Source organism: Geotrypetes seraphini, chromosome 2 (assembly GCF_902459505.1).
Source record: "Geotrypetes seraphini chromosome 2, aGeoSer1.1, whole genome shotgun sequence".
Classification (NCBI taxonomy): Eukaryota; Metazoa; Chordata; class Amphibia; order Gymnophiona; family Dermophiidae; genus Geotrypetes; species Geotrypetes seraphini.
The window spans coordinates 258,823,232-258,839,636 of NC_047085.1; the positions used below are offsets into that span (position 1 = coordinate 258,823,232).

At 43.7% G+C, this 16,405-nt stretch overlaps 1 protein-coding gene across 1 annotated transcript in view; it reads right to left on the reverse strand.

The window, feature by feature from the left end:
- Positions 1 to 4,101: 4,101 nt before the first annotated feature.
- PDGFB (platelet derived growth factor subunit B) overlaps positions 4,102 to 16,405 on the reverse strand; it is a 74,858-nt gene continuing 62,554 nt past the window's right edge. The window contains exons 6-7 of the mRNA XM_033929471.1: positions 13,988 to 14,172; positions 4,102 to 8,776 (exon numbers count right to left, since the gene is read on the reverse strand). Of these exons, the coding sequence (XP_033785362.1) occupies positions 14,018 to 14,172 (155 nt within the window). The 3' untranslated portion in view covers positions 4,102 to 8,776; positions 13,988 to 14,017. The remainder of the gene's footprint in view (positions 8,777 to 13,987; positions 14,173 to 16,405) is intronic.

Consider the following 16,405-nt stretch of genomic DNA (forward strand, 5'->3'; position numbering starts at 1 on the left):
TTACAAAAGTTGGTGGGAAGATACAGGTGGACTGAGAACTGATGGGGTGAGCATGCAGTGACATATCCATGGGTGGGCCCAGGTGAGCTGGAGCCCACGCAAAATTCTTTAATGTGACTGGTAAGGATTCCCAAGGTCTGTCAGCTGAAGACCTCTGTGCCAAAATAATTTACATGTTGGGCAGTCATCGACACTGTCAAACTTCCACTATTCCCAGCAGCAGGCCTCTACATCCCTCATACATGCTCAGTTTTCACACCTTCACAAAACTTAGCATATGAGCATGGAGGCTGGTGACTAGTGGCAGCGGCTCCAGGACAGTACCGGTGGCTTCCCAACTTGTAAACTCTTTGCAAGATAGGTCTTCAGTTGATAGGGGCGGCGATGGGGGGGGGGGGAGGGGAGGAATAGAAATTAAATTTGGTTTTGCTTTAGTTGGAGGGGGGGGGGGGAGATGAAATTTTTAGCTCACCTATGTTGCTCTCAAGCCCACCCTAAATCAGATGCTTGACTATGCTACTGGTGTAGAGGTTAGCCCTAAACAGAATTTGAGCATACTTGGGACAGATATTAGAGGGGAGAGACAGAAACAGAGCTGAGAAGTTGGCAAAAGATCTAATGTAGTCTTCAATTTATATACCAAATCATTTCCTAAAGGAACTCGATTCAGTTTACAATTAATAAAAAAAAATAAGATAACATCTAATAGATCGAATAGAGAGAGTACTATTAGTTAGGATTAGATAGATAGTTAAATAATTAGAGTGTTGACCCACTAGGCCTTCTTAACATACAGGGAGAAATTCTTTATCCCAGGAGAAACAGGCAGCATATTCATACATGTGGTGACGTCATCTAAGGAACCCTGTACGGACATCTAAAGTGAACTGTCACTTTAAGAAACTAAAAGACTACTGTACCACATATATTCCTGCCTGCTGCCAGCTCATGGGACCATTAGTTCTCTTTTTTCCATGGATCGGAGAAACCATATTTTGGTTTTCTCTTCATATGCCTTCCTTTTTGGCATGTATCATATGCCTTTAACATATATATTTTATATGCGTTTAATTTGTGTGTAATATTTGTGTATGTTTGTGCCTTCCCATATTAATTTTTCTTTCAATTTATTTGCCAGTATTACAGAAAAGAGTGCTTTTAGGTCTGCGCCTACTAGCCTCCCACTCCTTGCTGAGGAATCTCGTGTCAGCTGTTTCGTTCTCAGGGATATTGACCTCCCAAAAATGTTTAGATTTTTGGTTTTGAAGCGACGTTGAGAATGGCTAACTCTGTGCTCTTCACAGCCCTATACCAGGATCGTCGAATTCAATGTCCAGCTCTACCTAAGCTACTTCAGTACTACCAACGGGGAAACCGCATAAGAAAGCTAACAAGCACAAACACTGTTCCCCTTCCAACGCAGCTGCATCACAAGCGTCTTCTCCATCAAAAATAAAACGTATGGATACCTCTGCACATGCACATTCCGTGCTGACTACTGTACAGGCAAACATTCCAGTATCTGTGCAGCAGAGTGCATTTTGTGCTGTCTACTGCACAATGCTATCGTCACAGCAGCTTCAAATTCAATCTGTGCCACCAATTGCACAGATACTCCAGCAACCATCTACTATACAGTTCCCTTATTTCCAAGATCGTCTGAATATGCTGTTGTGAAATGGGCTAACCGAGCTACTACAGTCACACGCTGTGCTAAATCCTGTCAACATGCTCGACTGAGTCTGAGCAAGGTAAGCAAGATACTGCAGACCACCACTCCCAGACTCCTGCACATGCGTTACGTACACTTAATGAGGATGTTAATAAGAACATAAGAATAGCCTTACTGGGTCAGACCAATGGTCCATCAAGCCCAGTAGCCCGTTCTCATGATGGCCAATCCAGGTCACTAGTACCTGGCCAAAACCCAAGGAGTAGCAATATTCCACGCTACCGATTCAGGGCAAGCCGTGATTTCCCCCATGTCTTTCTCAATAATAGACTATGGACTTTTCCTCCAGGAACTCATAAAAACCTTTCTTAAAACCAGCTATGCTATCAGCTCTTACCACAACCTCTGGCAATGCGTTCCAGAGCTTAACTATTCTCCGAGTGAAAAAATGTTCCTCCTATTGGTTTTAAAAGTATTTCCCTGTAACTTCATCGAGTGTCCCCTAGTCTTTGTAATTTTTGATGGAGTGAAAAATCAATCCACTTGTACCCGTTCTACTCCACTCAGGATTTTGTAGACTTCAATCAAATCTATCACCTGCATCTATGTCCACATTTTCATGGGGGGGACAGAGCGCATCATCTGATTCTCAACACTCTTCTCACCGACTCTCCCAGCAGCCACGTCGACATGCCCCCCGAGGTTGCAGCTCTACTCCTCATCATAGCACAGCCATATGACCTGCTAAGCGTTCCCCTGAAAATATGCAGGCCCCCATTGTAGCACACTGGCTTGCAAAAAAAAACAAAAACCATACAACTAACAATTTAAAATGGCGTGAAATCGATCAGATAGAAGATGGGAGAGAGGGCGTTAATATTGAAAAATGATTAAATGTGAAAGAGCAAAAATGGACTTATCATTTAGATACAGTGGAACCTGGGGGATTAAATGCTGAGGTTGAAAGGATGTCTAATTTAACTAGTGGTCCTCTCTCTCCGTCTCTGCTCCGATCGAACAAACCGCCAAATCCTGTCGCTTTCTCCTCTATAATATTACCAAAATCCGTCCTCTATCTGAACACACTACCAAAACCATTATCCATGCTCTTGTCACCTCGTGCTTAAGACTACTGCAACGTACTTATCTTGGGCCTACCACGCACCCGTCTCTCACCAATTTATATGAGTAAAAGAAATTGATAAACACTAGTAGCTTCATTTGTAATGTTGAGAAAAACATGAAGTGAACTATTTAAATATTGTTCCCAAATAAAGTGAATTTGTATAATGAATATGCATGAGAGAATTTTGTTCATGCATATTCATTAGTGATATCTTGATAAAAACCCGACTGGCTGGGGGTCCCCCAGGACAGGTTTAAGAACTAGTGTTCTACACCATATTCCTTATGGGTATTTAGGAACTGCAATAGATGGAAAAAAAGAAAAGTCTTTAGATTTATTAATACAGATTAATAAGACATTTAGGGGGGAATTCATCAAGGGCTGCTGATTTAGTGTGTGCTAAATGATAAGACATCTATAGGAATATAATGGGTATCTTAGCATTTAGCACGTGCTAATCATTAGTGTCCCTTTATAAATTCCACCCTTATTTGTAGTCAAATAAGTTAAATTATGTATGTTAAATTATGATAAACTAAATTATTTTTCTGTAATATCAGATGCAATTTTATAAGATATGAGAAATGTTTGTCCAAATGTAAAATTAATTTATGAGACACCTTTTAATATAACTGAACTGTTTCCATAAGCATGAATATTGTGGTAAAGTATTGGTAAGTGCTTGAAATAATTTAGTTTAAAATATTTAAAGTGCCATGAAAGTTATTGCAGACTACTTAGAAATTTATAAGGTGTAACAAGGCATTATTTGTTGATAAGAGAATAACTAGCAAAACATGCCAAAACATGGTAACCTTAGTTTCCTTATCCCCTAAAATACTTTCTGTATATGTCACTGGTTCAGTCAGTAGGTTTCACAATAAAATTTACAAAAAAGAAAATGAAGTACAAATCCGAATGAGCCAAGCCAGCAGTGATAGGGTATGACAACGGGTTGTGGAGATGGGTGGGTTTGAAAGCCTCTTGAAATTAGACTGTATACGATGCCATTTCCCTTACTGTTATGTTTCAGTGTAACAAATTTCTATGCGGCAGAAGCCGGGAACTGGTTTTCCCATAGAAATGCATTGAGCTATTTTGGGGGAATGTATTTCTCTAGTCCATTTTTAAACTTGCTGTGCATTTTCACCATTTTTCCCCATGCCAAATTTGGTCTTACTCTATTACATATTCAGAGAGTTATTTTGCCCTCAGACAAACAGACATTCTTGATCCCTAGCGTACAATTCTTTTTCCAACATCCATTAGGCTGGAAAGAATGAAAAATTAAACAAAGACAAAATGAAAGTTTCACTTTTTTAATACAAAGTAGACAAAGCACAATTTTTACAACCTTAAATATAGTATATAAATTAATTTTATTTTAAAAAAAATTCAGTATAAGCTGAGCAACAGTAAAATCTTTCTCAAGAATACATTTAAAGAGACAGGTGGCAGAGTTCAGTGGTAAAATTAGCATCAGGGCCTCTAACCTGCTCCCAGTGGGGCCCTTTACCCCTAGCACCATGAGACTTCTGAGTTTCAACCCCCTCTGTAATCATTTCTTTCTTTTCTAAGGTTCATTACACTAGCTTTTGACCTCCTATGACTTGAAAACACTGAATGGAGATGTAACGGAGTGAGACAATTCAGAAATATAAACCTGAATCCCATGGTATCTCACATAAACATAGTCCTCAGTTCACCCAATAAACTAGATCCTGCATGCTATGGGCTTGGAAATTGGGTGACAAAATACAAAGCCCCCCAGTCTAACAGCCTAGGCCTGTCCCTTGTGATTTTGTGAGGTGGCCTTCCTCTGTGGGTAAGCGCGTGTGATGTCAGCACAGATTCACCATCCTGAGTGATACAAATTGGCTGCGAGTTCATTTTTATTTATTCATTCAATTTTCTATACCGTTCTCCCAAGGGAGCTCAGAACGGTTTACATTAATTTATTCAGGTACTCAAGCATTTTGTAGGGCAGGGAAGAGCAACCTTTATACACAGAGGGCTACATGATTGTCCTTACCACTCCTAGACAACTGCCATATTATGTAATGTCAGAAAGTGCACAGAGCTCCATAGACCTTCTGTGATCAATTTTTACTTATTCATTTATTTAACTAAACATGAAACAAACTGCTAGAATGGTTATTCGGAAAATATTTGCAAAATTTGCCCAAATTCGGGTCAATGCCATTTTCGGTGTATACGTCCCATGGGGGCCCACATAACTCATCTGTGGGAGGCAGATTGCCCAGTCCTGTAGGGAATCCTTCAAATGCTCCTCCCCCATCAATAATCAACTGCAGTGCTAGAATACAGTGAGGTGGCTCTTACCCAAGCACATACTGTATGTACAGTGCTGTGGCAGAGTAAGGGGGTGGTCTGCCCCAGGCGCCGTCTTGCTGAGGGCATCAGGACCCATCCCCCCTCTGTCCCCCACTACCATGTGCGCACCCCTTCCTTCCCCCGTACCTCTTTAACGTTCCTGGACCAGCGTCTAAGGAAGTGATGTCAAAGGAAGAATCCACACCGATACAAGCAACAGGCTGGGGTTGCCACTCGCACTGGGAATGTGAAAGAGGTAAGAGGGAAAAGGCATGCAGCAGGAGGGGGCAGGGAAGGAGCAGACGAGGTGGGGGTGTAGAAGAGTGTGGGGAAGAACGCCAGCACCCTGGATGCCTCTCACCCTCGTCACGCCACTGGTACAGAGACATGGTAGGGCAACGAGATGATTTACAAGGTTGTTCTTTCTTACTAACTCAGCTATCTATTCCTTTCATTCAGCGGTGGCGTCCCCTCTGCTGAAGTCAGAAATTGGCAGGTTCAGGTCCCGTAAAGTGAATCAGTGATTACTGAACCGTTACTATACCTGTATATATGAATACACACACACAGAGCAAGTATGACAGGATGACGAATACAGTAGGCAAAGACTGATCTTAAAGAGATAGTACAGTAATCCGCAGGAGATTAAATATCTGAAAACTAAGAGACATGTTAGCTCCAGAGTGCATTACCCCCCTCATTCTATAACTTGGGCCCTAAAGTTAGGTGCACAGCGCATGTCCTTGTTAAAGGATGCTAGCATTTGCGCATGTCAGAAACATCAATCCTTGGCAATTACATGCATAAGTGATGGTCACTATTCTGTAATGTAAGCACCAAAGTAGTTTAGCACTGAATTGTATAAATGGCACTGAAAAATTAGAGCGGCCAACAAAAAATACAAACAAAAACCCACACACCAACCCCCAAATTCTACTTATGGCATCTAAAAAAAAAGAAAAGACACCGACTAGCGTGGTGCTAAAATCGATTCTATAAAAGTTAGGTGCATTGTATAGAATTGTGCTTAGCGCTACCTAAGCATCCATAGGTGTCATTGGGCGCCCTAACTTTTAGGCATAACTTAGTTATAAACTCTGGTCTAAATGTTTGCACCTAAATTAGGTGCACAGTGGTGGTACCAGTGACGTAGTAAGGGGAGATGGGGCAGACTTCCCCAGGCGCCATCTTCTTGGGAGGTGCCAGCACCTCTCCTCCTCCCCCCCTCCCCGCGTACCTCTTTAAATGTTTACCGGTTCCAGCAGCATCTTCTACTTGCTGCTCGTGCTGGCATCAACTCCCTTCTGATGTTGCTTCCTGGTTGCGGGACCAAGACGTGACATCAGAAGGGAGCCGACACTGGTGTGAGCAGTGGGTGGAAGATGCTGCTCGTACCAGTGAACATTACAAGAGGTTCGCGGGAGGGGGGGCGCTCAAGCGGCGGGTAAGAGCTGGGGAGCACCCAAATGGCAGGTAAAAGGATGGGGGGGGAACGGCAAAGAGTAGGGGGCACACAGTGCATCAATGCCTGGCATCACTACTCCGGGCGCCAGCCTCCCTCGTTACGCCACTGAATGAACCTGAAAATATGCCCACTATCTTTCCCAAACCACACCCACTTACGACACATTTTGGACTAGGTGCCTACTTTTTATAGAATCACATTTTTTGAGTTAGGCACTTAACTCATTTAAGTCCAATTAATGCCAATTATGAAGTGTTAAGTGCCAATTTATCAGTGTCTAACTTTAGGTAGACTTTATAGAATTTGGGGGTAAGTGTTATTCCATAAATGGTGCTGGAAACTGTGTGCCTAACTTTAGGTCTGGCCATTTGCATCAGCTGAAATGTGGTGCAAATGTGGGCCCCTCTTATTCTATAACAGTACGCATAAATGACAGGAATGCCCTGATCCAGGGCAGAGGTGGCAATGGAGCAGGAAAGTCGGTAGAGAGGTGTGCGACTGGTCCCCAGCAGTCGCTTTAGGAGTTGATCGGCCAGCCCGGTCAGATCGAGATTTTTGTTTAGTGAATCGCTGCCTTCCCTACTTTTGAATGTCCCTCCCCTCATTTGCATGCGCAGATCAGAGGATGGTCGGCAGAGAGGTAAGTGAATCGGGCCGGAGGAGAATTTGGTCGCTAAGGGGTCGCAAATTGATCGGTATGCTTTGTGAATCTAGCCCATAAAAGTCTACACAGAGATCTGAGCACATAACTATGCATGCAAAACTTTAAAACTGATTCCAATTAGCACCAATAATTGATTGTTAGAGCCCAATTATCTGCACTATTTGGCTCATTATTCAATTAAATTGCACCTACAAATTAGGCACACTCCCAAATTTATGCATGCAGTTTTTATCACCTTTTATAGAATTCAGGAGTTAGCACATAACTGCATGGGAACATACACATGGACAGGCCTTGGGCGGCTCACCAAGCAACATGTATAACTTATAGAATACTATCAGTTGTGCTTATTACATGATGCACTTAGACATGTCAATTTATGCCAGCCATGGACCCGTCATAAGTGGGTGCACCTAAATTTTAGCGTGCCAACACAGCCTTCCACTACTATTCTTTAAAGGCTGAGACGCACCCTTAAGCTGTTATAGAACTGGCACCGAGTCTCCTTTGTGGTGCCTACATCTTGGCACCAAGTTATAGAATTGTCCCTTGTGTATTCTTAAGGGATCTGGTATTCCATTTTTCCTTACAGAGCAATGATCTTGATCTATCTTCATTTCCTTAATCTCCCATCAAAAATAGGTTAAAACAATTCTGATAAGGACATCAAGTCAACCGTTGCCTTCTGACAGCACCGTGGACAAGTTTATTTTTAGGTCTATGACCTCTAAACCAGTCAAAAAACATGATACAAGTCTGGGGTTTCATCAGTATATACATACACACTAATAAGCATATAGAGGTTTATTAGTGTGTATATACAGCCCTTCAGGAAATTAAATTGCAAGCAAAGAAAGAATAATCTATATCCAGTGCTGAAACAACAAAACATTCAATGCCTTGGGTGAGAAACCTTTCTATCCATTTTCAGTTCCTCCAATTGCTTCATTTTTCTTTACAAAGAAACACACTTCCAGTGAAATGTGATGCAACACATATACATGTACATACAGTATATATAATATACATATAGAATCTGTTTAGAAAGAAATGTTCCAGTTTTTGAGATGAAAGCTTAGTGGTTTTCATAGTCCCAGCTGTGCTGTGGGATAGGAAAGACCTGCAGTGGCTTTCAGTACATTATCTTTGCCAGGGCTGCAGTTTTTCAGAAGAGGGGAGAAGGAATGATGCAACTCTTGCAGAATCATTTGTCTCTCCCCTTCCCCCCTCCATGGGTAGAAGAAACACTTCCCTCTCTGCCTGTCAAAAATAAACTGACTGCACTGAGTGGGTTACTTCTTTTGGCTTCTTACATTCGGCATCCTGCCAGCACACGCCCTTCCAGGTCAGTCCTGGTCAGTGAGGGCAGGAGAAGGCTCGTTTGTCTTGGGCAGGATCCATCCAGGCAGCACCAGTAATGTCCAAGTAAGGTGTTTTGAAGCAGGTGACAAGAAAATTTACAGAGCATCACTTTTAGCACCCCATAGGGGTTACTTAAATAATACATTGAGTAACCTGGAATGAAAGACAACAAAAGACTGATCATTGCTAGTGAAGTGAACATGTATTTACATTAGTGGTCCCCCAATCTAGTCCTTAGGATATACCCAGCCAATCAGGTGTTAAGGATATCCACCATAAATATGCAAGAGACAGATTTACATACAATGGAGTCAATGCATGCATATTTCATGGTATATTTGCTGTGGATATTTGTTGTGAAAACTAGACCGGTTGAGGGTGTCCTGAGGACCGAGACCCCCTGATTTATGTAAAACAGCAGGCAATGTCAAATACATCATTCCTTTTGTTCAAGTTTGACAGAGGCACACAAGTTCAGGTTCTAAACAATCTAGGCACCTAACTTAATTATTTAAAAAGCTTAATCAGTGCTAATAATGAGCAATTAGCACCACATACTTGGTTTAAATTGCAGTTAATTGGACAATAGGCACCTATCTTGGTAGGCTCCTATCATTTTCAGATAAGACGCCTAGTGCAAGGCACCTACCAGAAAGCAGGCATGGTTAGGGGGCGGATCACGGACGTATTTGGTATGTAGGCACCTGTTTTGGATTTAGGTGCGCTCATTTAGGCCAAGAAACCCCAAGCATAAATAGGGTACACCTAAGGTTAGGGCACCTACTGGTGTCCGAGTCCACTTTAGGTGCAATTCTATAAACAGCCTAACCTACGATTGACATGCACTTTGTGTCATGCTCCTCGGCACCTATGTTTTAGTAACAGATTTTAAGAAAGCATTAGCTGTGAAGACATGACAGGAAGGCTGGATCTTTGGCATTTGCAAATGAGCAGATTTGTGCAAGCTGGAAAGTCCTTGCAGTCCTTCATATGCCATGCTTCATCCCTATGCATTCTGAAGCATGTAATACTTGTATAAAGGCCATGATGCATATATTGATGTGTAGGAGACATGAGTTCAATCTCCGACAGGGCTTCTGCTCCTTGACAAAGCTATCAAGTTATCCAGTTCCAGGAGGAAGACTTTTTAGTCAGCCTTCATTTTCAATCCACCTCCCAAAGCAGTGTAGAATTTGTAGACCCTGATTCTACCCAATGACATCAGAACTAATAAATAGGGGAAAGCCGACAGTCGACCACCAGTCGATGGCACGGACGACAGGATGCCCCGATGAAGAAACCATGGGCTACTACTCATACACAGGAGGGGACGACCTCACAGCAAATAAGGAAGACAAGGCAGGAAGGGACAACTCAGACACAGGAGGGGATGACCGTACAGCAAACAAGGGAGACAACACTGGAGCGGTTAAGGAAACCGTGAAAGAAACAGTAGAGACAGTAAAGAGTAGAAAGTCCAAAAAGATAACACGAAGAGAACTCAAATGTATGTGTACGAATGCTAGAAGTCTAGGAAACAAAATGGGGGAACTAGAGACAATAGCAAGACATGATAAGTTGGAAATCATTTGCATAACAGAAACATGGTGGAATGAAGAAAACAAATGGGACACAGTACTACAGGGATACAAACTATATAGAAGAGATCGAGTAGGGCAGAAAGGTGGAGGTATTGCCCTATATGTTCAGGAAGGAGTAGAATCTGTTGAAGTGGCTACGACGGAAACGAAAGAGAAGCTAGAGTCCCTCTGGATCAAGATTCCTGGCCAAAACAGCGCAGACACGAAAATTGGCCTTTACTATCATCCCCCAGGACAGGCGGAGGAAACTGACTCAGAAATGATAGAGGAAATCAAACAAGAATGCAAGACGGGCAATGGAATAATATTGGGAGACTTCAATTTCCCGAGGATAGACTGGAAACTAGGAACCTCCAACTGCGGCAAGGAGGCCAAGTTCCTGGAGGCGCTAGGGGATTGCTTCCTGGAACAAATGGTAAAAGAGCCGACAAGAGGCAACGCCACCCTGGACTTGGTACTAAATGGCCTCACGGGTCCGACAAAAGAAGTAGAAGTTACGGTACCGCTGGGGACGAGCGATCACAATGTGATCAGCTTTAAGCTTGACATCGGGAATAGAAAACGTGCCAAAACCTTAACCAAAACCTTAAACTTTAAAAAAGGCAAATACGATCACATGAGAGCCATGGTGAAACAATGACTCAAGAAAAAGGTGGACAAACTTGAAACGGTAGACCAGGCATGGTCCCTACTGAAAAATACTATCACAGAAGCACAAAATCTCCACATTCCGAGGATCTCCAAAGAGGGGAGAACAAAAGGTAAGGGAGAACCGGCATGGCTTACCAGACAGGTGAGGGAAGCCATAAAAGAAAAGAAGGACTCTTTCAAAAAATGGAAACACATGAAAACAACCGAAGCATGGAAAAAACATAAAGATGATCAGAAGAAATGTCACAAAGCGGTGAGGGATGCCAAAAAGGACTATGAGGAAAAAATAGCGCAAGAGGCCAAAAACTTCAAACCCTTCTTTAGATACGTGAAAGGGAAAAAACCCGCAAAAGAGGTGGTGGGACCCCTGGATGACCAGGGAAGAAAAGGGTACATCAAGGAAGATAAACAAATTGCAGACAAACTAAATTCCTTCTTTGCGTCCGTCTTTACGGAGGAGGATACCGCAAAAATACCAGAAGCAGTGAAAGTGTTTAGTGGAGTAATAGAAGACAGCCTCACCACAGTTGAAGTGGAGTTGGACCAGATATACTACCAGATCGACAAACTTAAAAGTGACAAATCCCCTGAACCGGATGGAATTCACCCGAGAGTTTTAAAGGAATTGAAGGTTGAAATCGGAGAGCTATTGCAAAAACTTGCCAATCTGACAATCAGAACTGGACAGATACCAGATGACTGGAAGATAGCGAACGTCACGCCAATTTTCAAAAAAGGATCGAGAGGGGAACCGGGCAACTACAGACCTGTGAGCCTTACGTCTGTCCCTGGAAAGATGGTTGAAGCACTGATCAAGGATAGCATAGTCCGGCACCTAGATACACACGACTTGCTGAAACCCAGTCAACATGGGTTCAGGAAAGGGAAATCATGTTTAACGAATTTACTTCAATTTTTTGAGACCTTGAACAAGCAAATTGATAGTGGAATGCCGGTGGACATAATATATTTGGACTTCCAGAAAGCATTCGACAAAGTTCCACATGAAAGACTTCTCAGGAAACTACAAAGCCATGGAATAGAGGGAGATATACAAAGGTGGATAGGCAAATGGCTGGAAAACAGAAAGCAGAGAGTTGGCATAAATGGGAAGTTCTCAGACTGGGAGAAAGTGACTAGTGGTGTGCCCCAGGGCTCGGTACTTGGGCCGATCCTATTTAATATTTATATCAATGACCTGGAAGACAGAATATCCAGTGAGATCATTAAGTTTGCAGACGACACAAAGCTATGCTGGGCAATCAGATCGCAGGAGGATAGCGAGGAACTCCAGAGCGACTTGTATCAGTTAGAGAAATGGGCAGAGCAATGGCAGATGAAGTTCAACGTGGAGAAATGCAAAGTAATGCATTTAGGTAGTAAGAATAAGGAACACGAGTATAGAATGTCAGGCGCAACAAGAAAAGGACCTGAGTGTACTGATAGATAGGACCCTGAAGCCGTCGGCACAATGCGCAGCAGCGGCAAAGAAAGCAAACAGAATGTTAGGCATGATAAAGAAAGGAATCACGAGTAGATCGGAGAAAGTCATAATGCCGCTTTATAGAGCAATGGTCAGACCACACTTGGAATACTCTGTCCAACATTGGTCTCCCAACCTAAAGAAGGATATAAAACTGCTGGAGAGGGTGCAGAGACGAGCAACGAAGCTAATAAGAGGTATGGAGAACTTGGAATATGAGGAACGACTCAAGAAACTGGGACTGTTCTCCCTTGAGAAGAGGAGGCTGCGAGGGGACATGATTGAGATGTTCAAAATGCTGAAAGGCATCGATAAAATAGAGCAGGAAAATAAATTATTTACATTGTCCAACGCGACACGGACAAGAGGACATGGTTTGAAGCTAAGGGGGGACAAGTCCAGGACAAATGTCAGGAAGTTCTGCTTTACGCAGTGAGTGGTGGACGCCTGGAATGCTCTCCCAAAGGAGGTTATTAAGGAATCCACTGTGCTAGGATTCAAAGGCAAATTAGATGCACATCTCCTTACGAGAGGCATAGAGGGATATGGGTGACTAAAACTACATCAGGTGTATACCTGACTGGGCCTCCGCGTGTGCGGATCGCCGGACTCGATGGACCATGGGTCTGATCCGGAGATGGCAGTTCTTATGTTCTAACTGCAGGTACAAAAACAAAATGGCAGTGGGAATGACCAAACAAACCAAAACAGGTGAAACCAATATTAAAATGTTCTTTATTGTCAATCCTAGTTAAGTGAGCTGAGGTGGTCTTGACATGGGCCATGTTTCAGCTCTAACACCTGCATCAGGAGTCCATGAAAATTGTGATTTAGGGCTTACTAATGCAGAATTCTCCTTGTGCCAACAAAATATAATAACAAAGAAAAAAATAATATCTTGAAGCTCCTGCATCACAGTTTTCATGAACTCCTGATTCAAGCGTTAGAGCAGAAACATGGCCCTTATCAAGTTTACATCAGCTCAACTAGGATTGACAATAATGGACATTTTAATATTGGCATCACCCATTTTGGTTTGTTTGGTCATTCCTACTGCCTTTTTTGTTTTTGCTGTTGTGACTTGTGGGACACACTGGTTTCTTCTTTTATCAGAACTGCGGGTCCCATGATGCATCAGGAGAGGATAAATTCTCTTCCTGGAACTGAGTAATTTGGCAGCTCTGCAAATGGGGCCAGAATAAGGGAAGAAGAGTCCCTGCCATTGGGTATCGGTAGCACCTCTTCACCGATTGTCCTAAGGGAGCCTTGCATAGTGACTCTCAGCCAAGCGCCTTCACTAGGATGGCTGAGGACAGAATAGGGTTGGGGGATGACTCCCTAGAAAGCTGCATGTGAATTTTTGCAGTACCCTAGCATAGATTGCACAGCCAAAAATGTAGTATGAAAACTTCCCTTTTCCAAAACCTAAATGAATGATAATAAAAAAAAAAAGGTACTAGCACATCACCAAGGGCAGGGAATTGGAGATAATTCATTCTAGAATAAGACCAAGTGTCATCTGGACCTGCATAACAAGCCTCCAAACGTCAGAATGCATGCAGAATATAGAGAAAGCTCCGAGATGACAGGTGTGCAGTGCTGAGAAAGCGCCCTAATTCGGTCTCATACCTGGCAGCACCCTGCTGCAGTGCACACCCCCTATGTGCTGAGCAGCTCCTTCAGTGTCTTTTTGTCCGATACATGTTTCAACTTTCGATGTTTCCGTTTGGGTGGTCGGAGAGTAGCTCGTTCCTTCCATGAGGCAGGGGTGGCTGTTGCTCTGGACCAGTGACTAGCAATCCCTGGAGAATGACCTAACCATGACAAAAGAAAAGAAGAAGTGGGTACAGTGAGCAAGAACCACAGAAAGTTTCATTTCTGCCATTATTGTCATTACACTATCTGTGTGACACCAAAACATCCTATGACTAATCACATTAAAAATACAAAACTAAAAAAATCCCACAATGTATAATTATAGTGCCATAGTGGGAAAGCAAAGGAAGGCAAAGAGGCTAAGATGACAGAGCAGAGCAAGAAAAGGCAGGCTTTTAAGCAACATCTGAAGAAACCCGACAGACATACATGAAATCAAGGAAGCTTATTCCAAAAGGGCAGGATATGTCTTGAAAAGTGACATTGGTTTGACAGGAAGAAGGGCCAGAGTACAGATACTTGGCACAAAGTGGAGCGCGCACAGAAAACAAGGGTGAGAAAGGCTACAGTGATGTACTGCCAAAAGGCAGCCAGGCAAGTAAAACAAGGAGCAATGCTGTTGAATTTGGGATGCTGGTTAAGAAAGCAATGTTACTTACCGTAACAGTTATTATCCAGGGACAGCAGGCAGCTATTCTCACTAGTGGGTGATGTCATCAGACAGAGCCCCGGTACGGACGTCTCACAAGCACGTGTTGCTTGTAGAAACTTAAAGTTTCTAGATGCCCGCACCGCGCATGCGCCGGTGCCTTCCTACCCGGAGATCCGGGCGTGTCTCCTCAGTTCAGGTAGCTAGCCTGAGAAGCCAACCCAGGGGAGGTGGGTGGGACGTGAGAATAGCTGCCTGCTGTCCCTGGATAACAACTGTTACGGTAAGTAACATTGCTTTATCCCAGGACAAGCAGGCAGGTATTCTCACTAGTGGGTGACCTCCAAGCTAACCTCAGTGGGATGGAGGGGGAGTTGGCGACTTAAGAGAATAAGTTTTTCAATACTGTTTGGCCAAACTGTCCATCCCGTCTGGAGAGGGTATCCAGACAATAATGTGAGGTGAATGTGTGAACCGAGGACCAGGTGGCAGCCTTACAAATTTCCTCGATTGGTGTTGATCTGAGGAATGCTACTGAGGCTGCCATTGCTCTGACCTTATGGGCTGTGACCTTACAAGGAAGTGATAATCCAGCCTGGGCATAGCAGAAAGAGATACAAGCCGCCATCCAATTAGAGATGGTGCGCTTTGATACGGGTCTTCCCAACTTGTTAGGATCGAAGGAGACAAAAAGTTGAGGAGTGGTTCTGTGTGGCTTGGTGCGATCCAGGTAGAAAGCCAAGGCACGTTTACAGTCTAGAGTGTGGAGGGCCGATTCTCCGTGGTGAGAATGAGGCTTAGGGAAGAATACTGGAAGTACAATGGATTGGTTGAGATGAAATTCGGAGACCACCTTAGGCAGGAATTTCGGGTGAGTGCGGAGGACCACCTTGTCATGATGGAATACTGTGAATGGTGGATCCGCCATCAATGCCTGGAGTTCGCTGACTCTGCGAGCGGACGTAAGGGCTACAAGGAAAAGCACTTTCCAGGTGAGATACTTAAGAGGGGCCCTGTTGAGTGGTTCAAACGGGGGCTTCATGAGATGGGAAAGGACTACATTGAGGTCCCAAACTACTGGGGGTGGTTTGAGAGGAGGGTTAACATGGAAGAGTCCTTTCATAAATCTGGCGACCACCGGATGGGCCGAGAGGGGTTTCCCTTGTAGGGGCTGGTGGAACGCCGCAATAGCGCTCAGGTGGATGTGGACTTGAGCCCAGATTGAGATAGGTGTAGGAGATAGTCCAGCACGGAGGATAAGGAAGCTCGCTGAGGTTCCTTTGACTTAGAAACACACCATGAGGAGAATCTGGTCCATTTCTGGGAGTAGCATTGTCGAGTGGCGGGCTTCCTGGAAGCTTCCAAGACCTCCCTCACTTCTTGTGAGAATTGGTGAGGGGTTACGTTGAGAGGAACCAAGCTGTCAGGTGGAGAGACTGCAGGTTGGGATGAAGTAGTGATCCTTGATGTTGAGTAAGTAGTGAAGGAAACACTGGAAGTGGTACTGGTTCCCTGCTGCTGAGTTGAAGTAGGAGGGAGAACCAAGGTTGTCTGGGCCACCGAGGAGCTATTAGAATCATGGTGGCTCGTTCGAGTTTCAGCTTGACCAGAGTCTTCTGGATCAGCGGGAATGGTGGGAACGCATATAGAAATCGTTTCCCCCAGTTCAGTAGAAAAGCATCTGCCTCGAGGCGATGAGGAGTGTAGATCCTGGAGCAAAACTGAGGCAGTTTGTAGTTGTG